The sequence below is a fragment of the Phoca vitulina genome, unplaced genomic scaffold (genome assembly GCF_004348235.1).
Source record: "Phoca vitulina isolate PV1807 unplaced genomic scaffold, GSC_HSeal_1.0 scaffold56, whole genome shotgun sequence".
In the NCBI taxonomy this organism is placed as follows: domain Eukaryota; kingdom Metazoa; phylum Chordata; class Mammalia; order Carnivora; family Phocidae; genus Phoca; species Phoca vitulina.
In genome coordinates, this window is record NW_022589759.1 from 659,895 (window position 1) to 685,724 (window position 25,830).

General features: G+C 62.1%; 2 protein-coding genes across 2 annotated transcripts; one reads left to right on the forward strand and one right to left on the reverse strand.

Moving 5' to 3' along the window:
* Nucleotides 1–365: 365 nt before the first annotated feature.
* On the forward strand, nucleotides 366–4,917 carry SLC22A31 (solute carrier family 22 member 31). Its single transcript, XM_032389793.1, has 9 exons — nucleotides 366–743; nucleotides 2,142–2,245; nucleotides 2,367–2,521; nucleotides 2,813–2,981; nucleotides 3,174–3,319; nucleotides 3,412–3,526; nucleotides 3,649–3,863; nucleotides 4,180–4,291; nucleotides 4,635–4,917. The coding sequence occupies exons 1-9, from the start codon at nucleotides 366–368 to the stop codon at nucleotides 4,915–4,917; spliced, it is 1,677 nt and encodes a 558-aa protein (XP_032245684.1).
* Nucleotides 4,918–5,596: 679 nt separating this feature from the next.
* On the reverse strand, nucleotides 5,597–25,385 carry CDH15 (cadherin 15). Its single transcript, XM_032389959.1, has 14 exons — nucleotides 25,344–25,385; nucleotides 18,889–19,047; nucleotides 18,549–18,704; nucleotides 17,358–17,502; nucleotides 11,769–11,929; nucleotides 10,733–10,861; nucleotides 10,083–10,268; nucleotides 9,000–9,253; nucleotides 8,187–8,329; nucleotides 7,787–8,023; nucleotides 7,267–7,506; nucleotides 6,991–7,127; nucleotides 6,562–6,729; nucleotides 5,597–5,797 (listed from the first exon to the last, which is right to left on the reverse strand). Exons 1-14 carry the CDS (start codon nucleotides 25,383–25,385, stop codon nucleotides 5,597–5,599), a joined length of 2,358 nt encoding a protein of 785 aa, XP_032245850.1.
* Between the last annotated feature and the right edge of the window lie 445 nt (nucleotides 25,386–25,830).

Below are 25,830 nucleotides of genomic sequence, written 5' to 3' on the forward strand. Positions count from 1 at the left end.
CCGCCGGAGGACGCCCCGCCGGCCACGCCCCCGTGTGAGCGCCAACCATGCCAGCCACGCCTCCGACCACGCCCCCGCGCGAGAACCCCTCCTGCCGACCCCGCCCGACGACCACGCCCCCGCACGAGGTCGCCCCGCCGGCCACGCCCCATGATCGCTCCGCGCCTCCACTTGGCTGCGCTGGACGCCGAGCTGACCACGTGCCACAACTACGCCTCCGCAACCCCCGTGGCGGGGGCGAGGGCGCGGTGACCCTCACCTAGCCCGCTCCCTCGGGCCACGCCCCCGCCGCCCTAGGCCCCAGGGACCCGCCTTCAGTGGCTCCGCTCCCGCGCAGCCCCGCCCGGCCGAGCGCAGAGGCGCTGATGGAGGCGGAGACGCGGGTTCTGCGCGCGGCGGGAGGCTTCGGCCGGGCCCGGCGTCTGCTGGCCGCCGCCTCGTGGCTGCCGTGCGTGGCGCTGGGGCTGGCGCTGGGCTCGGAGCCGCTGCTGACCGCGCTGCCGGCGCACCACTGCCGGCCGGACCCCGCGCTGCTGCCCCCAGCGCTGCGCGCCCTGCGCGGTTCCGCGCTGCTCGACGCCAGTGTGCCGCGCCTGGGGCCCGCGCGCGCCCCGAGCCCCTGCCTGCTCCTGCGCTACCCCGAGTCAGCGTCCCGCGCTCGCCCCAACGGCACCCGGCCCTGCACGCGCGGCTGGTACTACACGCTGCCCGCCGCCGGCCTGCTGCGCAGCCCGGTCACCCAGGTGCGCGCCCGAGCCGCGGAGGAGCGTCGCACGGGCTGGGCCCCCGGCGCTCCGCCTTCCGCCCAGCCCCCCACCCCGCCTCCTCTCTCCTCTCTGTCCCTCTGTCTCCCGCTCTTCCGCCCCCCGCGCCCCAGTCTCTGTGCCCCGTCCTCTGCTCCCCCTTTCCTCTGTCCCCACCTCCTCCTTCCCCCTTGTCTTCTGCCCTTGGTCTGCTGGGGCTGTCATGCCGGGCTCTTAGTTGGGGGTCAGATGATGCAGCAGATGCCCGAGTAGACGGGGGCCAGGCGTAATGGCAGAACCCGCTGCCCGAGGTCTGCCAGTGTGGGCGGGCAGCCTGGAGGAAGAGGAGTTCAGCTGAAGGTATGAGCACATAAGCGCCAGGTGGTCCGCGGTACGTGGCACTTCAGAGCCACCAACGTTTTGAGTAAGCTGTGGCTTTGGGCCGTGTAGGTGTCGAAATTGGGTTCCCAAGACAGGAGGTTTTGAATCAAGGTAGCCACACTGAGATAGCAAACCTTCCCGCTGACGTGCAAACAAGCTGGCGGGGGGGCGGGGGCAACTCAGGGGTCTGGGTGGGAAGAGATGGGGAAGGGGCAGCTGGAACCTCCCAGGCCCCTCGTCCTCTCCTTCGTCCCTCGGGCTAGGACCTGCCCAGCTCTGCCTCCCTCGTGGCCTGGGCCCCACAGCCCTGACTCTGTCCTTGGGTGGATTGGCCCCTGGGTGGATTGGCCCCAGTGTGGAAACTGGGACAGGGTTGCCACATCCCTGCCTGGAGCCCTGAAACTGGCTGGGCTTCTCCTCCTCCGTCCCATTCTGTTCCCCGTCGCACCTGCCCTTTTGCTGGGGTACTGATCAATCAGCCCCCCCCCCCCAGCTTTCGTGAACGTTTGGTTTTTAAACTAAAAACTCTGATGTAGTGTGACCCAAAACAGTACGTTAGGTCTGAGGAGAGGCGGGACGCCTGGAAGGAGAGGTGGGGAAGGGCAAAACTGAGGTCAAGGGCCCTTGTCCGGGAAAAGCGGGTGAGCCCAGCCCTCCAGCCTGTTCCCGGAGTCACTCTTCAAATGAGCAGGGCAGGGGGGAAGTGAGGGCGCGGCCCGGCACGGCCCTCGGCCCAGCGGTAGGCCAATCAAGTCACCTGTGGTGGGTCAGCAATGGCTGCCCAGAGGGGAGTGGGACTACCTATCCAGAGAAAACCAGAAAGCAGACGTGGGGCTCCGGGTGGGGCCTCAGACCAGGAACTGTTCACATGCCAGCGGAAGACTTCCAGAGTCAGGAGAGTATGCTGTGTGACCTTGAGCGAGACATCTAGGGCCCTTGGCAGCCTGACACTCTGGGAACTCCAGCACGGGGGAGGGTGGACCTGGCCAGCCCACAGGTGATTGGTGTCCCCCGTAGTGGAACCTCGTGTGTGAGGACGGCTGGAAGGTGCCTCTGGAGCAGATGGGCCACCTCCTGGGCTGGCTGCTGGGCTGTGTCCTCCTGGGTGCATGCTGTGACTGGTGAGATGCTGGCCCTTTCCCTTCTGCCCCAGGAGCCCTACCTTCAAGCCCTTCGGGGTCTAGCTAGATCCCCAAGTTGTCCTGACCCTCAGCCACGTGTGTCCCCTGCCCCCCCCCCCAGGTTTGGACGTCGGGCTGTGTTTGTGGCCTCCCTGGTGCTGGCCACGGGCCTGGGGGCCAGTGAGGCCCTGGCGGCCAGCTTTCCTGCCCTGCTGGCTCTGAGGCTGCTTCACGGGGGGGCCTTAGCAGGCTTTTCCCTGGCCCTCTACGTGGCTCGTGAGTACCGTGGGGTGCTTGCGGGGAGCACCCCCTCCGGCAAGGCCTCCCACTCGGCTGCAGGGCCGAGTCAGGTGGCACAGGAGGCCTCTCTGGCACTCCCATTGAGGGCCCTTCTGGTGAAGGCGGGAGGAGCACTCTGTTCTGTGAGCTGTGCTGTTGGTGGGAAGGTCCGGGAGCTGGAGGAGGCAGTGGGTGGCCTCGGACATGGTAGGCTAGTCACTGGTCCCCCACAGCCCTGGACAGAGCAGCTGTCCCAAGAGGCCTTGGTCTCAGGCTGTTTCTGCTTAGGCCTGGAGCTGTGCGACCCCCCCCACCGCCTGGTGTTCTCCGTGGCAGCTGGCCTCTTCTCGGTGCTGGGCACCCTGCTGCTGCCCGGCCTGGCCCTGCTCGCGCAGGACTGGCGCCTTCTGCAGGGGCTGAGCGCCCTGGTCACAGGGCTTTTGCTGCTCTTTTGGGGGTAAGTGTGGTGGTAGATGGCTCAGTAACAGCGGTTGAGGCTGCGTGTGTCACTTCCCTCCATGCATGTGGTAATGGGACGGGGACCCGGGAAGCCATGGCATGTCCTCTCCCCCTGGGTCCTGGGCGGGGGCATTGGCCTCGGTCATCCCTACAGAGAGGACCCGGGGGCATCCTCACCCTGTCCTTGCAGGTTCCCCTCCCTGTTCCCTGAGTCTCCCCGCTGGCTGCTGGCCACGGGACAGCCAGCCCGAGCCAGGAAGATCCTGTGGCACTTTGCGGAAGCTGGGGGCGTGGACCCCGAGGACAGCTCAGAGGAGGAGAGCTCCCTCGCTACGGGTAATGCACCAGCCAGGAGAAGGGAGATATGGGTGCTAGGGAAGGGAGGAGAAGGGTCAGCCCCTCATCTGTGCCCCCTCATATCCCCGGAGCCACAGAACTGGACACGCTGGGTGCAGGGAGCCCCCAGCCCCGGTACCACTCCATCCTGGAGCTCCGGCACAGCAGCGTCGCCTGGAGAAATGGGCTCATCCTGGGCTTCAGTTCGTGAGGAGGGGAGGGCGTGGGCGGGCGGGCTGAGCCTTCCTCCCAGGGTGGGTCTTTGGTTGCTGGAGTCCCCTGTCCTGGTTGGGCCATAGCTCCCCCCTCCCTGCCTCCCTCCCTCCCAGACTGATCTGCGGGGGCATCAGAGCCAGCTTCCTCCGCAGCCTGAGCCCGAGTGAGCCTGCCTTCTACCAGCTCTACTTCCTGGGCGCTGGCCTGGAGGTCGTAGCCACTGTGTTCCTGCTGCTGACGGGGGACCGCTGGGGACGACGCCCAGTCCTCTTGCTGGGCACCCTGGTCATGGGCCTGGCATCCCTACTGCTTCTTGCCGGGACCCAGTGTGAGTGTGGAGTCCTTGTGTTTGGCTGAGGGTCTGACTGATGTGGGGCACTGGGATCAGCCCCCTCCTGGGCCCACAAGCGAGAGGCACAGGTGTTGGGATGAAGCTGTGCCTTTTACCCAATCCATGTCCCCGCTGTGTAGCCAAACTGACACCCGAAGGATCCTACGGGAAGGGGCTCAATAAAAGGATCTGGTTCAAGTAGGGGCGGCCGGGAGCCCCCGACACCCCCGCCCGGCACAGGGTGGAGCGTCGTGGTGAGAGGCTGGGAGGCCAGGCCCCACGGGCAGTATGCGAGCCTTCTCCCCGTCCCCAGACCTGCCAGAATGGACCATGTGGTCCCTCTCTGTCCTGGGTCTCCTGGCCTCCCAGGCCGTGTCGGCTCTCAGCAGCCTCTTCGCAGCAGAGGTATTGCCCACCGTGAGCAGGTGAGGCCACACCCCAGCCTTCCCAGCCCCGCCCACCCTCCCATCCTCCCTACCCAGGCTTCAGACCGGCCCTTCCCAGGGGGCTTGGGGGACACTGCTCACAGAAGGGAGTGGGGGGTGGGCAGAGTTGAGGCAGCCCCCAGAGAGGACAGATTCCCAGGGGGAAAGCCGGTTTCTCATTTCCCTAATGAAAAGAACAAAACTTGTTCCAGGATGGGGAAGAGAACCTTTTTCCACAAAAACTTTTGAGTTTGGTTTTCCCGGAGCCCCCACGCTGTGCCCCCGCCCCCTCCCGTCTCCCCGGTACCCCCAGTGCCCCCCAACAGCAGGCCCTCTCCCGCAGGGGGGCCGGCCTGGGCCTCGTGCTGGGGGCCGGCTTCCTGGGCCAGGCGGCCGCCCCCCTGGCCGACCTGCACGGCCGGCGTGGCTTCTTCCTGCACCACGTGGTCTTCGCGTCCTTCGCCATCCTGGCCCTGCTGTGCGTCCTGCTGCTGCCCGAGAGCCGGGGCCGCGGGCTGCCCGCGTCCCTGCAGGACGCCGACCGCCTGTGCCGGTCCCCACTCCGCGGGGGCCGCCTCCGCCCGGACCACCTGCCGCTGCTGCCGCCCACCCCCCGTCCGCAGTAGCGGGGCCAGGAGGGCTGGCCGCAGCTCCCTCGGGTGCCGCGGGCCGGTGCGGCGGGGCTGCGGGCGGAGCCGTGTCCCCCCCCCCGCGCTGGGGCCCCGCTGCTCGCACCCCCGCCCCCCAGGATAAAGACATCCATGGAACTTGGTGTCCTCACTGCTGCTTCGCGCAGGCCGCACCCCCGGGGCCCACCGGCTCCGTGTAGCTCACTACCGCCTACAGCCCCTCCCACCATGCCCACGCCCCGGGGGACAGCGGGGGGCTGGGGGGCAGCCCAGTGCCGCAGACAGGAGCGGGTGGAACTGGGCTCTGCAGGTCATTGCGCGCCCGCCATGGAGAGAAGAGCACGTTTTTAATTCTGGGGAGGGAGGGAGGGCTACTTCCTTTCACACAGATGAGGTCCGCGTAAGTGGGGGGCGACTGAGAGCCGGGTTGTCTGGTTCTCCTTTCCGATGCGATCCGGCGCTCCAGGCTGCGGGCCCCCTGGACTCGGGTCTCCCCAGGAGAAGCAGGCTGCACAAGGGCCTCAGGGACGGAGCCCGGTACCCTCTGGCCGCCTCTGCAGAGGTCAGCCGGCCCTCACAGCTGCGCACCAGGCCCTTGAGGTCAGGCTGCCTGTCCTGGGAAGGACGTCTGCCCTCCGCGTCTGGGGTCTGATCAGAAAACCCGCTGCCCTGGCCCTCACGGGGGTCCGTACAGGTCAGCCAGCCGGGCGAAGCGGGGGCCCCAGTCCCGGAGGCAGCTGTAGTCTTGGTCCTCGTCCCCCAGGCTGGACAGGATGGAGCTCAGGGTTCCTGCCACAGAACCATCCCCCTCGTAGTCATAGATGAGAGCTGTGTCGTAGGGCGGGACGCTGGGGTCACTGTCTGCCACCTCCAAGCCCTGCGGAGAGGCCCCGGGAGCTCAGGACCCCTGCACACTCCAACCCCGGGTGCCCTCCACCACCCAGGCTGCAGCACAGGGCAAGCTAGCCCGAGGCATAGACACTGGGGGGGGGGGGCGGCAGATGGGCAGAGGAGGCCTGAGGGGCACAGCCCCAAGCACACAAGAGCTAGGAGCCCCTGCCCAGGATGTGAAGAGACATTTCCCTCTGGGTGGCTCTTCTTCCTTAGGGCTGGGATACTTGAGACTCCCTGACATCCCACCTGGGAGACCACCTGCTTTCTCCCTTTTAAAAATTTTGCAAATGGTTCTGTCACCTCCATCTCTGCCCTGTCACCCACGGGGTCACACACCCTCCTAGCTGTGACCTGCACCTGGGCTTGTTTGTGCCCAGGCATCTGTCGGGGTGTTTCTCTGACCAGGGGCACTTCCTGTGCCAGCAGGCGGCACCTGGTAGAGTAGTGGGAGGTGCCCTTGTGTTCTCCCCCAGCCCCCCAACTGGGTTCCCGTGTTCTGGGCATCTCCTGCAGGAACCCACTGATGCTGTGTCCACATAAACTACCGGGGTGCCTGGATTCCGGGGACAGCTGCACTCCCAGCCCCGGGAGCACACCCACTTTTCTCTGTCGGTGCCCAATGGAAAGTGCTCCAGAGCAAGCCCCAACCCACCCAAGCTCAACCACGCCCACCAGTATCCCCCAGGGGCTGGTCAGCTTCCTTTTCCCACAGGACTTCTGTGGCTGTGGTCCTCCAGGGGCACCTACGTCATTGATGAAGTCAGCGATATCGGCAGGGCTGGTGGGCAGCATGCGGGGTGGCTGGGGGCGCACTCGGCTGAACGGGGCATCTCGGCGCAGTGGCGGCCGTCCCAGGGGGGCGCGCAGGGCTGCCAGCTCTGTTGGGTGGCGCAGCTGGTTGATGTCATAGGCATCCTGGGGACGAAGTAGGCGGAATTCAGCCCCGATCAATCACAGGGTGGGGTTTCCCTCCCAGCCACCTTGTGCGGGACGTGCCTGGGGGCGAGGACCTATGAGGACCTGCTGGCCAGCTGGGGCCCCGCCCCTCCACCTGGACAGGGGGAGGGGGGAGGGTTGGGGGGATGCTGGGTGGGGGCCCACAGCCTCGGCTCCTCAGGGACCCTCCCCACCACTTAACATTTCTAACCCACCACATCCCCCAACGCCCTCCCTCACCTGGTCCTCCTCTCCGCCCCCCTGCTCATCGTAGTTGAGGATGTTGTCCCGGAGGTCGTCGTGCAGCCCGTGCAGAAGTCCCTTGTCCCCGGACTGCTGCCGGGACCGCGTGACGAGGGCCACCGGCAGGGCAAGCACTGAGTGGGAAGGAGGGAGAGCAGACAGGAGGCGGTGGGTGCCTGGCCCTCAAGACAAGGCTGGACGGGACGTCGGGCGTGGGGCGGGCCGGCTGGGGGCGGGGCCTGCGGGCAGCAGGTGTCAGCACGTGGGACTCACAGAGGAGCAGGATGACGCTGGCCAGCACGATGACCAGGGCGCCCAGGCTGACGCCCGCGCCCCCCGCGCGCCGGGCAGCGGCCCCTGGCAGGCAGGCACCGTCCTGGCCGCAGCGGCACACCGTCACGTTCAGGGGCTGCTCGCGCTGCTGGGGCGGCTGCCCTGAGTCTCGGAGGAGCAGGCTGAGGCGGTGCAGACCCTCCTGGACCTGGTGGCGCAGACGCAAGCGCGCGTGGCTCACTGCGGAGGGCGCCCAAGGTCAGCAGGGGTCTCCGGGCCAAAGGAGTCCCCACCCCACCCCCACCCTATCCTTCCAGGGCCCCTCCGCGCCCTCTGCTGCTGGGCAGGGATCCTGAGACCCCGGGCCTCCGTTTCCCCATCTGCCCCCTGCGAGTGAAAGCCCTGCCCCGCCTGAGGATGCACGGCAGTGGGAACCAGAGGACTGCGGTGTTGAATGCCCCCCCACCCCACCCCCTCATCTCAGGTCTGGGCCCTAGGGATTGTGGTTGGGGGAGCTCACCATTAATCTGGCTAATGCTCCAGTTCTGGGTCAGCTCTGGGACCCGGGGACTCAGCTGAAAGTGGAAGGGGGCCCCGTGGGGGGGCAGGTCCTCATCCGTGGCCCCCAGGAGAAGGCCAGAGCCCTGATCTGGCCTGCTGCACACACTACCAGATGGTGGGGACAGCTCAGGGGCGTGGTCATTGACCTCCAGGATCTCAATGGACAGGGTCCCAGTGGCCGTACGAGGTGGGGAGGCTGCAGGCAGAAGAGGCCTGGTGGGCTCCTTGCTCTGCTAGAGCAGAGCGCCCACCCTAGAAGTCTGCTCCATGGAGCGCACAGCTCTGAGCCCCTGGGCAGTGACAGGGATGCCGAGCCCGGATCAGGGAGCCCAGGAGACCAGGCACAGGTCAGCCCTCACCATTGTCGAAAGCCAGGATAATGGCCCTGTACCAGCCGTCCTTGAGGAAAGGTGATGCTGGGCTGAGCACTCGCTGGGTCTGGACCCAACCCGTGGCTCTGTCCACTTGCAGCCAGTCCTCTGGGTCGTAGTCCTTGGAGTAGCTATTGGCCGAGGAGGGGACAGAGTGGCCCTGAGCTTACACAGGACCCCCAGGAGTGTGGTCACACTTCAACACACACGCACACATGTAATACACCCCCACATGCATACACGCACATAGATCCCACATGTATACACACACACGTGTCCATTCCCCACACGCATACACACCATATGCACACACATGCACCTCTGAAGCTAGTCCTCCAACTGCCGTGAGTTGGTGTTTACTGTCCCAGTTGAGGAATGGGAACAGATGAGGAAACTGAGGCCCGGGGCCAGGGCCCCATGGCCACTGAGTACCACAGCAAAGTTCAATGCATGGGAACCATGGAGACACGCACAGATACACAGGGCCGTGCTGGGGATGAAATCCAAACTCTGAACAGCTGAGCCCATGGGAGCATCAGCTCACCAGAAGGGACAGGGCTGGGCACTCAGCTGGCCAGAACAGACTGGGCAGGTCCCAGCCCTGCCTTATGGGACAAATTCACAGCAGCATGCACACATGCACAGGGTGTGAGACCCCATGGACCCTCAGGGATGCACAGACGAGCCCTCCACCCTCTGATCAGAGCACTGATGGGAACCCTCAGCCATGCTCCTGGCCCTGGCTGGGAAATGGACAAACGGGGCCCTTAGCTCCCTCTGCCTTACCCCTGCGGCCCCCACCTGAGCCTCTGCAGCTGCTGGGTGTCAGGGTCTTGGGCAGCGAAGGAGGCCACGGGGGTTCCTGGGAGCGCCCCCTCGGGCAGGCTGGTCCGCAGTGGGTTCTCCTGGAACACGGGCGCCTCATTGACATCCTGCACCTGCACGCGGACCCTGGCCTGGCCCCGCTCAGCCCTGGGGGCAGCCGCCTGCAGGGGAGCCTCGTTCTGCACTTCCACTGTGAGGTCGTACTGCTCACAACGCTCGTAGTCCAGGGGCTGGAGAGGGGGAGCAGAACTGGAAGTCACTCACGACCCTGGGCCCCCCAGAGGCAGCTACGGGGCACTGCGAGGCCCCCACAGGGGTCCTGCTGCCCCGCCGTCTCTCCTCACAGTCCCTTTCCCTTTTCAGCCCTGGAAAATAAAAATGATTCAGGACCAAAAGGCGCAAAGAATGATGTAAAAACGATAAAGACTCATCACTCAAAAGGAACGTGTTAGGTGTTGTGCCATCAACCTTCCGTGTCTCTGGTCAGGTGGTGCTCCCCGGTGGCTCGGGCAACACTCATCAGGGGATTGTGGAGAAGGGGTTTGGTAGCTGGGGTTAGATTAACCTCTACCATCAGCTGACTTTAAATGAAGATGATCTTGGATGACCTGAGTGGGCCTCCTCAGTAGCTCAAAGTCATCAAGAGCAAATGGAGATCTTCCTGAGGAGAAAGGCGTTTCCAGCCTGCTGGCCGGCCCTGCAAACCTGCTTCTTGCAATAAAGCCCTTCCTGTTTCGTATCTAAGTGGACCTGCACCTCTATGTGTGGCGTCCCCGTAGCTCCCGCGGCTTCTGGGTCTCTGGTCTCCCATCCGGCAGACGTGTTCATACACATCACCACACGCCTGAAGAGGCCAAGCTCCATAGACAGCCCACGGGCAGTGGGGGCGCCCCTCCTTCCGGTCCTGGTGCCCTGGGGCCAGTGTGGCCTGAGCCTAGAGCCCCAGCGTTCCCGGCTCCCCCAGCATTCTGCTCTCTCCGGAGGATGCCCCAGACAGGGCCCCCTGCGCTCGGGGCCAGCAGCCGGACCCCAGCTAGGAGAGCCATGCACCCCACTCACCTTCACCACGGACAGCACGCCCTCGTTGGTCTTGGGGTCTGTGCGGATAGCGAACTGTCCATTGGGGTCGCCCTCCAGGATGGTGAACCTGGCCGCCCAGTTGGGGGAGCCTGGCAGGTCCCTGTCCTCCACCTCGAGCCGCCCCACATCCACTCCGCTGACAGCCTCTGCGACCTCCATGAAGAACTGTGGGAGCCCAGCCCTCGTTACTGCCAGGGGGCAGGGAGATGGTCCTGTGCGGGGATGCCCTCCCTCGTTCCCTCCCAGCCAACTCTGTGGCCCACCCAGCCCCCCAGGGGTCCCCACGAGCCCCACTCTGTGGGTCCAGCTGTGGGCCAGGCACCCTGTGGGCTGCCTTCTCCCGAGGGCAGGGCTGGCTGCCCCCTCCCACACAGCAAGGCTGTAGGGAAGGTTCCTTCCTGCTGCCCAAGGGCTGCTTCTCCCCAGGGCCTCTCTCCAGCTCCTCCGACCATGCTTACGTGCTCACAGCAGCTACTCTAGCTTGGGTTTCTGCCTTACCCACGCACGGCTCCTTCTCCAAAGCACCCAACCTCCCATCCCTCCACAAAGTCCTGTGTCCCTGCCAGGAGCCAGAGGAGGGAAGGGCAGTCCGCAGCAGGGGCCAGCAGGGGCGTGGACGGCGGCAGCACCTCGTCCCCGGTGAACCCGGGTGCATTGTCATTGATGTCCTCCAGGGTGATGATGGCGGAGGCCGTGGCGGTGAGGCCGTCTCCAGACATATCGGCAGCCTGCAGGGTCAGGTTGTACACGGCGACCACCTGGGGGCACAGGAACACGTAGTCGGGGGCCTGGGGGGTGGGGCAAGGAACCCTCACAGGAGAGCCCTGGGGGCATCCGGAGCCCCAAGTGGCCCCAAGCGCCCTGCCCTGGACCCAAGCTCTGGGACCAAACGTGCTACCTGGCTCTCTGGGTCTGACCACACCACTGCCAAGCCCACACTCTGCCCCAGCCTATGAGGGGGCAAGAGGTCAGTTACCAAGTTGGACATGATTCACTGAGCACCTACTGAGTGCTGGATGCTGAAGGGCACCAGTGAGCTGGTCCCTGTCCTGGGGAGCCATGTCCGGAGGCAGAGAGAGAGACAGACCAATGAAGACCACCCAAGGCTGCAAGGGACCAGACAGAGCTGTGCAGGTGGTCATGGGGAAACCAAGGAGGGCTTCCCGGAGGTGTCAAAGCTGGACAGAAGCCCGGCAGCGAGGGGCAGCAGGGGTCCCCACAGAGGAAGACTACACAGAGTGGCCATTACTCCAGAGCACGACTGGTCCCTGTGGAGCCACTCGCGTGGCTCTACCCGAGGCCAGGAAGCCTGAAGCCTTTGCAGGCAACCGGGCAGAGGAAAACACACTGAGGACTTGTCAGGGCCAGGCGCTGCACGGACAGACTGCACGGACGGACTTCCAGGCCTCCCTGGACCTAACCCCACAACCAGCCACGAGGCAGAGGTGTCCCAGCTGAGGGTGAGCCCCAAGCCACTGCGAGGGTCTGCAGCAAGTGGGGGGCTCCCTGCTCCTGTGGCAGGGGGAGCATCTGGGGCAGGCAAGGCTGGGGCAGGGGGCCCAACTGGAAGTGAGCTGCCCCCATCAGGCTCAGAGGGACAACAAGGTGGGCAAAGATGGGTCAGAAGGGCCCCTGGCTGCCCCCCAGCGTCTGAGGTCATCTCACCTCACGGTCCAGACCCACTTGCACGGTGCGTATGTCCCCCGTGTGCTCATCAATGCTGAAGAGCTGGGGGCTGCCCTGCTCCAGGATGGAGTACCTCAGGGCTGCGTTGTCGGTTTCTGGGTCATCAGCATCTGTGGCCTCGGCCCTGGTCACGTAGGTGCCTAGTAAGGACAGGGATGAGCAGGGACAATGCACACAGGTGCCAACCCGACCCCCAGGATGTGTCTCGACACTCGCCTATGGCCCACCATGCCAGGTCCAGCCCCCCATCTGGCCTGCACAAACTTGAACCTTTTGTCTTGTGCTGTTTGGAGGAGGAAGCAGGGCGTCTGATATACATGTTTAATCAAGAGCTGACACCCGTGTTCCCAGACGTGGAGACAGCCCAGGAGGGGCCGAGAGCCCGGGGTCACATGGGGAGAGCCAGCTGGAGACCCTGGGGCCAGCCCCGGGGAGAGAGAGGGCCAGTGGGAACTCACGACTAACGAAGGTGAGAAACACGTATGTACCGGTGTGAGTGGCACATGCAACATGCACACATGCGCACACACAACACACACGTGGACACATCTGTCTACAGAGGAGCAGAGCTCCCAGCTCTGCCTGCTGGAAGGGCCCAACAAGAAGCCAGTCTGATGAGCCTCCTGTCGGCCAAACATGGGACAATTTGGGCATCAAAGTAATGGCTGTAAATGAATCATAACCCACTGAATGAATCAGACTCTGAGAGTCCAGAGAAATATGAAAAACAAAACAAAACAGTAACATACGCAAGCACATCTGCACAGAGGGGAGAAGTGCCCTCATAGAGCAGAAAGCCCACTGACGAAGGGAGAAGAGACACCGGAGGAGGGAACCAGCACCTCCCAGCCGTGGGAACAAGACCCTCAGCAGATGCCAACTCTGCTGGGTAAGGGGTAACAGGGTACCTGCACAGTCTCAGGGTATCTTCCAAAAGATACCCATTAATTACAAAGGGAAAAATATAAAAATCACAGTGGAGAAGCCTGGCAGACACTCCCTTAACGAGGCAGATCGAAGCCATGTCTTCAGGAATGGGACATGTGTGCCTCCCGACAGGAGGCACCAAGGAGAACGCGGCATCACCACAGTGCAAATCCCGAATCCAACCACACAAACTCCCACTCAGACCCACAGTCTCCAAAATAACTGCGTAAGTGCTTTAGAATGTCAGTGTTAGGACCTGTACACTGAAAACTACAAAACACCACGGAGAGAAATGAAAGACACAAGTAAACGGAACCACATCCCACGTTCATGGATTAGGAGACTTTAAATACATACATATATATAAGTTTTTATATGATATATATGGAATATATATTTATTATATATAATATATTTATATATTTATATATATATATTCTTTTTGGGGGGGGTAGGGGCAGAGGGAGAGTCTCAAGCAGACTCCACGCCCAGCTTGGAGCCCAAGGTGGGGCTCGATCTCACAACCTGAACTGAAATCAAGAGTCGGATGCTTAACTGACTGAGCCATCCAGGCGCCCTGGGAGACTTATTATCATTAAATGTCAGTACTGCCCAAAGCGATCTACAGATGCAATGCAATCTCTATCAAGATCCCAAGGACAATTTCTTTGCATAAGTAGAAAAACCATTCTAAAATTATACAGAATCTCAAGGAAACCCAAATAACTAAAACAATCTTGAGAAAGAACAAAACTGGAAGACTCATACTTTTTGATTTCAAAACTACTCCAAAGGTACAGTGATCAAAACAGTGTGGTATGGCCACGAGATAGACCAGTGGAATGGAATGCAGGAATAACCCCACACACGTGTGGTCAAGTAATTTTTGGCCAGGGTGCCAAGACCATTCAATGGGGAGAAGAACAGTCTTTTTCAACAAATCGTGCTGGAAAAGCTGGACATCTCCCTGCAGAAGAATGAAGCTGGACCCTTACCTCACACCATATACACAAATTAACTCAAAGTAGATCAAAGACCTAAACGTAAGACCTAAAACTATAAAACTCTTAGAAGAAAACAGGGCAAACATTTCACAACACTGGATTCGGTAATGGTTTCCGGATAGGATGCCAAAGGCACCAGGACCAAAAACTAGACAAACTGGACTCGTGAACATTTTCAAACACTGTGCATCAAAGAAACTCCCAACCAGGTAAAAAAGGTAATCCACAGAATGGGAGAAAATATGTGGAAATCATATAGATATATCTATGGATCAAGGAATACGCAGGGGTACAGAGAGCCCATAAAACTCAACACCAAGGGGCGCCTGGGTGGCTCAGTCATTAAGCGTCTGCCTTCGGCTCAGGTCATGGTCTCAGGGTCCTGGGATCGAGCCCCACATCGGGCTCCCTGCTCCGCGGGAAGCCTGCTTCTCCCTCTCCCACTCCCCCTGCTTGTGTTCCCTCTCTCGCTGTGTCTCTGTCAAATAAATAAATAAAATCTTAAAAAAAAAAAAAAAAACTTAACAACAAAAACACAGCACAATCCAAAGCTGGGCAAAGGACCTGAAGAGACATTCCTCCAAATAAAACACACAGATGTCCAATACGCATTTGAAAAGATGCTCCACACATCACTCATCATCAGCAACATGCAAACCAAAACAAGAGTGAGACACCACCTCACGCCTGTTAGGATGGCTACTACAAAAAAACCCAGAAAATAAACATCGGCAAGGATGCAGAGAGACTGGGACCCTGTGCACTGCTTGTGGGGGAAACAGCATGGCATCACTCACAGAGCTACCCTATGACCCAGCAATTCCACTTCTGAAAGCAGGAGCCTGAAGACCTGTTTGTACACTCATGTTTGTAACAACATTATTCACAAGAGCTAAAACGTGAAAGCAGCCCAAGTGTCCATGTACAAGCGAATGGATAAGGGAAATGTGGTCCATCCAGGTAATGGAGTATCATTCAGCTTTAAGGAGGAGGGAAATCTGACGCGTGCTACGGGCTGGACCTGGGGACACTCGTGGTCAGCGAAACCAGCCAGTCACAGAAGGACAAAGGCTGCACGAGTCCACTGACAGGAGGTCCGTAGAGTAGACACATCGATAGGGGTGGAGAGTAGATGGCGGGAGCCAGGACCTGGGGAAGGGGAGGCAGAGTTTCTATGTGGGAAGAAGGAGAGTTACAGGGACGAGTGGTGGGGACACCAAACAACATTATGAATGAATCTAATACCACTGGACTGCCCCTTAAAAATGGGTAGGATGGTAGCATTTGTACTTATTTCAGCACAACAAAATTTTGTTGAGAAAAAAATGTCAGTGTCCTAAAAACCTAACAGCTAAGCGAGTACTACTGCAGACAGAAGAGAACGGTGGGCAGGGAATGCACCCCCAGCTAACGACGGGAACGCGCGGGTGACGCACGAGATCGTACTTGAGTTCGTCTGATTGGCGTGGGCACAAGGTAAAATGATAAACTGGCATCCAGGATGTGCCCAGCCTGAGGACAGGGTGGACCTTTGGTGGAGCAGGGCAGGCAGGCAGAGGAAGTGGATCAGACTGGCCAAGGCTGAGTGTGGACGACCGTGACAGCTCAAAGTCGTGGGAGCCCCCACACAAGGGGGTCTGTGCCCATGGTCAGCTCTTCTCCACCGGCCCTGGAGGGCTCACAAGAAACACGGGGGCAGGAGGAAGCCTGGGAGGGCGCCTGTGGCTCAGGGAAGGTCTGCCTAAGTTTGGGGCAAGGAGAACTAGACACCCAGTGATGCTCTGGGCAATGGTGGGGGCTGAAGGAGGAGGGGAGGATGCTGCCCTGAGCTGGAGGAAGAGAACCCCGATAAAGCTCCACTCCAAAGGCTCAGGTGCACAGGGACCACCTACAACCGAGACCCCCTGCTCCGATAGAGCCTTGCCCAGGTACCATGCAACAGCGGTCACCCTGGGAGGGGGACAGGAGCAGGGAAAGAGTCCTCTGTGCATGGACCACGCAGGGCTTGCTGAAGCTGACGTACAGTATCAATACCAAGAGGAGCCCCAGGAGGCTGAACTAAGGCGGCAACAGAGGCCAGGGCCAGCCCCGCTGCAGAGAAGACCATCTGCACCGGCTTGCCAGCCGCCTCCCCAGGCAGAGCCATCCTGCATTCCCAGATGTTTACCGTTTCCCTCCCTCTCTCCTGTGCTTTCACACACAGAATCCGTCCTCAATGATCAAACAGCCAAGAGAACCAGATCTACGGCTGAGCAGGTGTTGGGGCCGTTACCCGACAGAGCTGGGAAAGAACGGGTCAGGGTGTGGGAGCCTCTCCTGGAGAAGGTGGACAATACTCCCCAACACATGGGGGATTCAGAAGAGAGGTGGGACCTGAGAGGAGGTTCTCTGCTATAAAGGCATTCCGGGGCTGAAACTGTTAGTGTGTGTCGACATTAACTTCCTGATTCTGAGAGTTACACTGTGTCAAAGTTATGAGGGTGAATTCTTTGAGGGGATCCGGTCTGCGGCCAGCAGGCCAGAAAGGAAGGAGGCAGGAAGGAAGGAAAAAAAGAAAAAAAGAAAAAAAAAAAAGTTTAAAGCAAACATGATAAACATCACATCTCTGTTGCAATTCTTTGCAGCTTTTTTGCAAGTCTCAAATTATGTCAAAATAAAAAGTAGGGGCACCTGGGTGGCTCAGTCGGTTAAGCGTCTGACTCCTGGTTTCGGCTCAGGTCGTGATCTCAGGGTCCTGGGATCCAGCCCACATGAACTCAGCGTGGAGTCGTCTTAGGACTGTCCCTCCCCCTCCCTCTACTCCTCCGCCCTGTGCTCGCACACTTTCTTTTTTTTTTTTTTTTTAAGATTTTATTCATTTGACAGACACAGCGAGAGAGGGAACACAAGCAGGGGGAGTGGGAGAGGGAGAAGACACACTATCTCTCAAATAAATGAATCTTTTTTAAAAAATAGAAGGAAAAAAATTATTTTAAGTCTTGAAACACAAAAACTGAGATGAAATAAAAGAACCACGAGTGGCCAAGCAGGAGCCCACGTCCCCTGAGCCCACACTCCCCGCCTGAGGTGCACGGCTTGCCCGAGCTTTGCCCCAAACCCCTGGGAGCAGAGCGGGAAGGAAGAAGGGAGTTGCTGTTTAGAATGAGGTCCGTCCTGCCTGGGACAGGTGAGGAAGCAAGGCCATCCCGTAAAGACTCATGAAGGACAGAAGGTTTGCGATCAAGATGTAGGACTGAGAAGCAAGGAGCAGGGTGACTGCTAATGGGGGTGGGTTTCCTGGGGGGGACGAAAGAGCTCTGAAACCGGCCCGAGGAGCTGGTTAGGGCCCGGTGCCCGTGCCAAATCCACGGAGAGGCTCCTCGTATGCTGTGTGGATTTTACCTCTGTGCAGAGCTGCAGCGGCCCCCAGAGCTCGCCATCCGCGAGTCCTCTCGTCGCCTTTGGGGAGACGTCGGGGTTTGAAGTTTATATTGAAATGGGAAGTGACTCGAGCTGACTTGTGGAAAGTCCCTACTCTTGGAGAGTCTGCTTATTTTCTGACTGTTCGAAGGACCACAGAAAGTGTTGCCGAAGGGAACCCTGGGCCTTCAGACCGACTCGGAGCCCCTCCGCGGAAGCCCCCCGAGCTCCCCCTCACCTGGGACCGCACCCTCCAGCACTCGGCCCGTGAACGCCTCCTGCCGGAAGACGGGCCGGTTGTCATTCTGATCCACGACCACGATCTCCAGGTCCGTGGGCTCCTCTAGGGTGGCTCCTCCCAGGTCCAGAGCAAAGGCCCTTAGCTAGCCAAGCAGAGAGGAAGGGCTGGTGCTGTGCTCCCCAGATTTGGGTGGTTCCCACCAGGCCGTGCAAAGGGACAGCGAGTGCAGACTCGGTGTCCTGCTGGGAACACCAGCTTCAATAGGGGACAAACGGCACAGGGTAGGATGTGTGCATGGCCGAAGCAACCTCCCAGAAGACCAGCCTGCTGGCCCACAGCTTCCCCTATGGCCTTGGCTGCTGGGAAGCTCACAGCTGTGCTTTGTGTGAGACTGAAGGTACACTCTCACTAGCCCTCCCACTTCCCTTCTGCTAATTGGTTTAGGCTCCTCTTGAAGCTTACTAAATACCTGAACACTTAAAATTAAACCATTTCCCACACTTTCAGGGAGTGGGTGTGGTATCATTTCGAGGTGAAATCACGGGCTCTGGTAACTCTGTATAAGGGAACCAACCAAGAGCTTGTTAAAGTCCGAGCACAGGAAATCCCAAGCCAGAAGCCTCCTCCCCCCTGGACATATTCCAGCATTTTGGAGAGGCCAGGCTGGGGAGGGCAGACTACTCTGTAGGGGAGCTCAGGGGTGTCCACGCTCCCCTCTGCAGCCTCTTGCCAGTACCAGCCTGGCTCCTAATCTCCCTCCCCACCAGCCTCAGTCTCAAACCTCTCCTCCAAGGGGTGGGTCCTGTCCCTGGAATCAAGGGACTGCTGCCATTGGGAATTGCCATACCGTGGGATTCTTTGCAACACCCCATTCCCACCAGACGTAGCCAGGCTGGGGGCAGAGCTGGTGTAGGGGTGAAGACTACACCAGGGTCCAGTGGTGCTTTTCTGGGAGGCTGACAGCCTCCCTGAGCAGGACCAAGCCCCACCTCCCTGGGGCCTCAGTTTGTGCATGCTCGTCTGTTAAATGGGAATATAATTCTCAACACCTTCTTTGGACTTAGGCCCAAATCCTTGTGCCTATCTCCCAATGAAGGATATGTGGCCTAATGCCCCAACACTGGGACCAGGAGCCTGGTGGGAGGAGGCCCCCAGCTTCTTGCCAGCCCCCCCTACAGCGGGCCCCACCCTGAAGCGGTCTGTCTTCTCCCGGTCCAGCATGGCATTCAGGAACACCTTCCCCGTGAACTTGTCGATGGAGAACACGCCCTGGGGCTCCTCGTCCACACCAGGACCTTGGATGCTGTAGATGACACTGCCCAGGGGCTGCTTGTCCGACTTGATCTGTGAGGGCAGAACACAGGCTGGGGGAGATGCCCCCAAAGCCAGGGTCCCTCCCCTTCACAGCCTGACCCCTCCCCCAGCCCACAGCCCCAAAGGCGTACCTGTCCTCAACCACACACCTTCAGGGACCCACCGGGGACAGCCCAGCCCCTGCTCTGCCCCGGACCGCCCTTGGCCCCCTCACCTGCACCAGGGGGTACGGGAGGCGCTTGTGGTTCTCGGATACACTAATGGGGGGGATGACCCAGGCTCTTCGCACGCGGCCTGGCACGGCTGCCCGCTGCCAGGGGAATAGGATACTGGGCCTCTTCTGCGCAGAGACCCCCAAGGACAGGCCCAAGCTCTACAACAAAGACAGAGACAGCTGTCAATCACACAGCATGCGAGCCGGGCCCCAGAGACCCAACCACCAGAGTCCTGAGCTCACGGCCCCGGGAGAGCCCCACCGCCCTGCATCTGGCTCCTGTCCTCGCCTGGGGGTTCCTGGGACCAGGACCCAGGCCTGAATGCTTGCAGAGTGGCTGGGAGAAATGGAGGCTGCCAGGGTTTGGGGAGCACGGGGTGCTCAGGGCAGAGGGAGGCAGAGTGGGGGCTAAGGCAGCCACCGGGAACAAGAGTTGGGGAAGGGGGGCTCCCAGGGGCGTTTTGTGTGAGCAGAGTGTGGCTAATGGGGTGGGGCAGGCAAGAGAGGCGGGTGCTGGGGGCATCCCTCCCCTTCCCCAAGGCTGGATCTGTCAGGGGTGGGGCCGTGGAGGCGACAAGCAGCCCCACCAGGCCTCCTCGGGGCTTCAGTTCTCAAGGGTTGGTCCAGGCTGACCAGGCCCATGCTCCTGTCTGAAGACTCCAATGCTTCCAGGAGGCGGGCCTTTGTGCAGGCTCTTCAGGGGTCTGGAGGGGCAGCCCCCACATGGCATCTCCCGGCTGCTCCGTGGGAAGGAAGACAGGCCCCGATTTCCAGGACGTCGGTAGGGATTGGAAACTGCTCTGAATTCCCGGTGCAGACGGACCCAGCCGCTGGTGGGTGCGCAGGGCCCGTGGGGCAGAGACAGGACAGCAACACCAGGGGCCGCCCCCATGCGGGTGCCCCAGAACCATGGACCAAGGTCACACCAGTACTCTGGTTGCTGGAACCCGGGGATCATTCCTCCCTCCCTCTCCGGGAAACTGAGGGGCCTGGGGCCTGTAGGGCTGCCGAGGGAGGATGGGGGGCATGTGGCACCCCAGGGGTGGGGTGGGGGCATGCAGGCACACCCCAGGCCCTTCCCTGGGCCAGGCTTTGGGCTCAGAACTGGGGCCATGAAGAAGCATGGTAGGAGGGGGGCATCCGTGATGCCGAAAGTCTCTCGAGACCCAGTGTCAGCTCCCCATGGTGACCACAGATAGTCCCACCTCATAGCTCAGATGGAGTTGGAGGCCAGAAAAGGCACCCATCCCATGAGTTAAGGGCAGAGCTGGCCACAGCCCTCAAACACATCCTGAATTTCCTGGGATGGCCCTGGTTTAGCTATGGGGTCTCTGCCGCAGGCTCCCCAGCAGCGTGGGCTCGGGCTCTGTGGCTGGCTGGGCACCTGGGTATCCAGAGGCAGAGTCTGGCTGGGCTTGGAGAAGAGCTGTCGGATCGGGCTGGGGCCTGGGGGAGGGGGCGGGTCACCGGCTGGGACCCAGCTGGGTTTGGCTGCAGCTGGGTTTGGCTGTGAGCAATACGCCCTCCAAGGCTGGCCACGCCCACCCCACAACACCGCAGGTGTAGGGGCGCCCTGCCTGTCCCCGGCCGGCTGGGGGCATGCAGAGGGGCTCCCCCGCCCAGACACCAGCCCTTGGTGCTCCAGGGATAGCCCTAGAAGCTCCCTGGCCCCACACAGGGTCTCCAGGCCCTTGGGCCCTTCTGGAGGGGGGCTCCTTCCTGCTCAGGTGGACAGGGGTGGCTCCCAGGGCGCCTCCAAAGGGGGGCCCTGCTTCCTGGCAGCCCCGTCCCTCCTCAACCCCTTGAGCTCACCCCCCAGCTGCTGCCTTGGGCCACGCAGTGCACAGAGGGGCGAGCATGGGATGGGGTGGGACAGGACAGGGGCAGGAAGGAGATGTCGGCTGCCTCCACGCTCGTCCCCGGCCTCCCCCGCACCCAGCCAGGCTTTGTCTCTGTGCCCGGGGCTAGCACGTAACACATTTGGACACACTTTGTAGACAAAACAGCAGTAACATTCAAGCGACCGCTCATCTCTCCTTGTGGCCCCAGGCCGCCTCCTCAGTTCTGGAATCCTCCTGCCTCCTCATCTGAAACCCCAGGGGCCTGGAATCCAGGTAGCTGGGAACACGGTTTATAGAAAGGACCGAGCTCCTGGCCGGGCCCCCAAGCCACCTGCAGCCTGACAGATGGCAGCGTTGGTCCCAAGCCTGCCTGGGACAGTGGGGGCTTTCTCGCCAAAACCACGGAGCACAAACCACTTCCAGGTCAGCATGCTGTTCCCGCCAAGTGGAGACCTGCTGGCCTTTGTCATCACGCTAGTGGGGACAGCATCTGCTTCCTGAGCACCCCGAGGCCAGCATGGCGCTCGGCATCCTCCCCGGTCCTCCTCCTCTCTCACTTCCTGTCCCCCTGCCCTGGCCCTCTCTCAGCCCTCACAACCCCTAGGAAAGGGTGGTGACTGTCTCACGTCACGGTTCCCCAGCGCGGGGCTCAGAGAGGCTGAGCCATTTGCTCAAGCCCACACAGCCAGAGAGCACCAGAGCTGGGGGCCCAGGGAACCGGAGTCTGAGCCTCTACCACTCACAGAAGCCTGCTCTGGAAGCAGCCCAGCCTCAGTGTGGAGGAGATTGGAGCTGGATCCAGAGCACTGGGGGGGGGGGGGGGGGGGGGGGGCGCATTCCACACACAGTCCTTGACCTCAGGCTCCTGGAGGAACAGGAGGGGACACGCTCTGCCCTGTCCAGCCCACACAGAGCCTCCGGCTGCCCCCACCAGTCCCTGTCAGCCACCTTGGCTGATGCTCCCTGATGTCCACCAGTGTGCTGTGGGGCCAGTGGGAGTCCACGGGCCCCAGTCTGTCCACGGCCCAAGTCCAGGAGGTCAGCAGAAGCCACAGAGCCTTGGCAGGGGCCCCCTGCCCAGATCAGAGGCTGCGGTGGGTGGGGTGGCTGGGCTGGGCCACAGCCCACTTCCGGCTATCCGGGGCATTGCTCAGCTAGTCTTTGTCCTCCTACCACCCCCTTCCCAGACGACGTGGCCAGCTGGGGGAAGGCCTGGGAGCCACCTGGGGGATCATGGGACATCTGGTGCCAGGACAAAGCCACACGGACAAAGCCAGCTCACACAGATCCCCAGCACATGGACAGAGGACGGCCACCACGGAAAACACCATGGAGTGGAATGGGCTCACCTACGCCATCCAGCCTTGCTGCTTCCCATGTCAGGCCAGAGCCAATGGGCCTCATGGACCCACTTCCCCCAAATGATGCCCAATGACACCCCCATGCTCGTCCTTGGCCTTCCCCTTAACCAAGAACCTGAGAGCACAGTCTGCAAGCTCTAGAGACACGGGCCATCGTCCCCTCACTGCGCCGGCCCCCAGCCCCGACACCCAATCCCAAGGGCTTCTGAGCCCTAAAGCTCCCCACTGCCCCCTGTGGGAACCTGTTCCACCTGGGCACGGCCCAGAGTTCTCTGCTTCTCTCCACCAGCCCCTGGTGTGTCCAGAGCAAGGAATGAGAAGGCACGGCCCAGTCTCCCAGGAGCCTGGGAGGAAAGCCGGGTGCTCACCTGCCCTGGGTGGCCGCCCTGGGTGGTCGCCCTGGGTGGAGAAGCTGCTGACTGGGGAGGCTGGGTGTCAAGTGAGGAGAGCCTGCTTTATCTCCTGGCACTGCTGGCCTTTAGGGGCCCCTGGGGCTCCCTAAAACCACTGCCAAGATTCAGACGGCAGGCAGCAGGCCTGCGCTTGGGTGGACATTGCTTCTGTGGCCCAGCTTCTCGGAGCCCTGCCCACCGCATGATGTGATTGAATCCAGGGAAGGGAACATTTTCTCTTACCCTGCCCAGTGTAGCTGGGCAAAACTTACATAATGCAGCTGCAGAAAGGGGCTTGAGGAAGAGGTTCTGGGGTTAATCCCACACTTGCGAGTGCGCAGGCCCCTCCAACGCCGCTCCCTGCCCTGGGTTTCTCATGTTCTAGGGACCAGGTGGGAGGCCTGCAGCCTGCTGGAGTGTGGGTGGGGGCTGCACTCCCCACAAGCTTCCCAGGCCCGAGCCCCTTCCCCCCAGGCTGGAATCCGGACCACCCCGTTCCTGGATGGCCTGGCAGGCATTAGGCATGCCAGGAATGGACCCAGCTGTTGCCCTGGCCCACAGGCACCCCTGCATGTCCCCCCCTGCATTCCCCTGCAGCTGCTGCTTCAAAGGAGGGGTGAGGGGCATAGCAGCGGGGCAAGTGGAGAGGAGCAGCTGTTTGCCCAGCCTGCTTCCCCACTGCGGGCCACACCACCGTGATCCCCGGCTGCCCTGCCCACCTGGGAGAGGACAGTGGCCCAGGAGCTGGCTTCCCTCCGCTGCCCCCGTTACTGTCACACTACCCTACCGTGGGGATGATGACCCCTCCCCATACTGAGGACGTGGCCACGTTGCCCTGGTGGCTCTTCACACTTTGCCAAGTCCCCAGGAGCGCAGCTATGGCCTCATCATCCTTTCAGAAGCCACGTGTCTCACCAGACACCCGCTTAGACCCCCTCCCAACAGGGCATGGGTTTGCCCTGAATCATCCACGCCCCCCCATCCCTCTACCACTCTCAGGTGGGGTGGGGGCCCAGGGGTTGCCCAGCGATGGGGACAGTGTGGGCCAGCGGAGGGAGCCGACAGAGACCAGTTCTGAAAGTACACACTCTAAGCTTGCTGGCTGAGACTTCAGGGGACACAGGAAGGGGAGAGCCATGCCTTGTCCAAACCTACCGGTAAGCAACATATCAATCAATGCAGAGTCCTGTCCCCAGGGCCCCACCCAGGGCCCCCCTGAGACAGTTCTGCCAAGCCCAGGCTGGCCTGTGGTGGGGGCTCACGGAGGTGGAGGAGGGGTACCGAGGAGCAGCCATCAGCTGCCATGTGGCCGGACAGGAGAGCTGGGTGGGGGAGGGGTGGGCAGGGTCCTGACCCAGTCCTAGTTCAGGGGGCTAGGAAAAGCTCCCCTCACACTGGCACTCATCTGAGCCACACTGAGTGCAAAACTTGAGTGGCCAAGCCCAAATCCCTAAAGTGTGTGTGTGTGTGTGTGTGGGGGGGGTCATTCTGCAATAGCCCCGGGCGGGGAGAGGAATCCGGGAGGGGACTACTTCCCTCCCCTGCAGCAGAGTTCTCCTGGGGCCTGGTGAAAGGTCGACACCCCAAACCCACAGGAGCTACTCTCCAGCATGTCCGATATACTGGGTCCATTCGCAAGGTGGGGTGGACTGCTGTTCCTGCAGCAGGTGGGGAGGGGGCATGAGAGGTGTGCCGCCTTCTGGAATGGACCCCAGTGCGGGGGTGCATAGGGCCCTGCAGGGCGGCAGCCAGAAGACCCCCGGTGCGGTGTGGCCTCCCAGCAGAGGGCTGGAGGAAAGCAGGTTGTGGGCAGCCCCCTGAACTTGGGCAGCCCAGGCCCGGGCGGGGCTACTGTGGAGGGGACAGGGGAGGCTGCAGGGCAGGGGTGGAGGTGCCCGGAGCTGGGTGCCCCGAGGGACCAGTTGCTGGGGGCTCCAGCTGGTGGGCACCTGATCAGCTTCCAGCCAGAGCTCTGTGGAGTCAGGGGGACTCCAGAAGCCCCCAGAGCGGGTGCTCCTCCCCAGCGTCCGGCCCTGGAGCAGCAGTCCCCTGTGGGCGTGAACGGGCTAAGCCCCGGGGCTCACTACCTGTCATGTGGAGGAGAACTACGGTCCTGGGGTATGCACAGGGCCCCACCACTGCCCGGCCCTGGCCCCTGGCCTGTGACCCTGACTCAGAAGGCAGGCCACGGGCTCCACTCCCAGGCCCAGCTGAGTGCCTGCCCAGCCCAAAGGGCCACCTCGGGGGGGGGGGTCCTTGGTGGGGAGAAGGGCTTCCTTCCACCCACCCTGCTCCCACGGCAGAGGGACCAGGGAACTGGGGGCGGGCCAGGAGTGTGGGGGGGGCAGGCTTTATGTGCCCGGGGGCCTGGCTCCAGAGCACTCCCAAGGGACAGTGGGTTCCAGAGCTGACCCTGCCCGCCGGGCACAGGGTGGGGGTGTCTCGGACTCCACCCAAGACCAAGCAGGGTCATCTGGCAACTCAGCAGGGGTGTCCTTAGAGATTCTGGTCTGCAGGCTCCTCCAGCTGGGGGTGCTCCTGCTGCGCCCCCTCGCCCTGGCGCTCACCACAAGCCCCACAGGGTTGCTGGGCGACCTCCGGTTAAGGGCCGGCCTGGTGGTCTCCCGGCGGCCACCCAGCTTGGCTGCCCGACCGGTCCTGGCGGAGGCGGTTACCCTGCCTCTACAGCTCCTTGGGCCACAGAGCGCCCTGAACAGAGCTGCCCACCGGGCACCCACCCATGACTCCTCAGCTCATGGGTCCCCCAAAGGTGGCCAGGGCCAGTGGCCCCGGGCGCGTTTCACTGTGACACCGTCCGACAGGGCAGGGGGCAAGGGACCCCGCGCGGCCAGACGCCTTACCTGGGCCAGCAGCCCGAGGGCGAGGAGGAGCGCGATGTCCATGGGCCGGCGGAGTAGAGGCCGAGTGTCCGGCGGGCGGCCTCCTGCTCCAACACAACCCGGGCTGAGTGACAGCACAAGTGCGCGGGCGGGGGGGGGGGGGGGGCCGGGGGGGGGGCAGCAGGGGGGGGGGGGGGGGGCCGGGGCGGAAGTCAGCACGGGGGCACGGCGGGGGCGGGGCCTGCGGTTGAGCGACAGCAATGCGCGGGGGAATGGGAGGAGGGTCAAGAGCGGGGCCCGGTCTGAGTGACAGCACGTGTGCCCCGGGGGCGGCGCCCGGTCTGAGAGCACGAGAGCACGGAGGGGGCGCCAGGGCGGGGCCTGGGCGGAGTGACAGCACGTGTGCCTCGGGGGCGGGGCCCGGGCTGAGAGCACGAGAGCACGAACGGAGGGTGGGCCAGGGCGGGGCCTGGGCTGAGTGACAGCACATGTGCCTCGGGGGCGGGGC

Excerpts from the sequence above, each read along its gene's own strand:
- CDH15 (XM_032389959.1), bottom strand. The coding sequence starts at position 25,385 with ATGGACATCGCGCTCCTCCTCGCCCTCGGGCTGCTGGCCCAG. Across the intron at positions 17,503-18,548 it reads AGAAGACAGACCGCTTCAGG|CTAAGGGCCTTTGCTCTGGA; the intron begins GTGGGGCCCGCT and ends CTGCTTGGCTAG. Across the intron at positions 10,862-11,768 it reads AAGTGGGTCTGGACCGTGAG|GTGGTCGCCGTGTACAACCT; the intron begins GTGAGATGACCT and ends CTGTGCCCCCAG.
- SLC22A31 (XM_032389793.1), top strand. The coding sequence starts at position 366 with ATGGAGGCGGAGACGCGGGTTCTGCGCGCGGCGGGAGGCTTCGGCCGG. Across the intron at positions 3,320-3,411 it reads GGAGAGCTCCCTCGCTACGG|CCACAGAACTGGACACGCTG; the intron begins GTAATGCACCAG and ends ATATCCCCGGAG. Across the intron at positions 4,292-4,634 it reads GTATTGCCCACCGTGAGCAG|GGGGGCCGGCCTGGGCCTCG; the intron begins GTGAGGCCACAC and ends CCTCTCCCGCAG.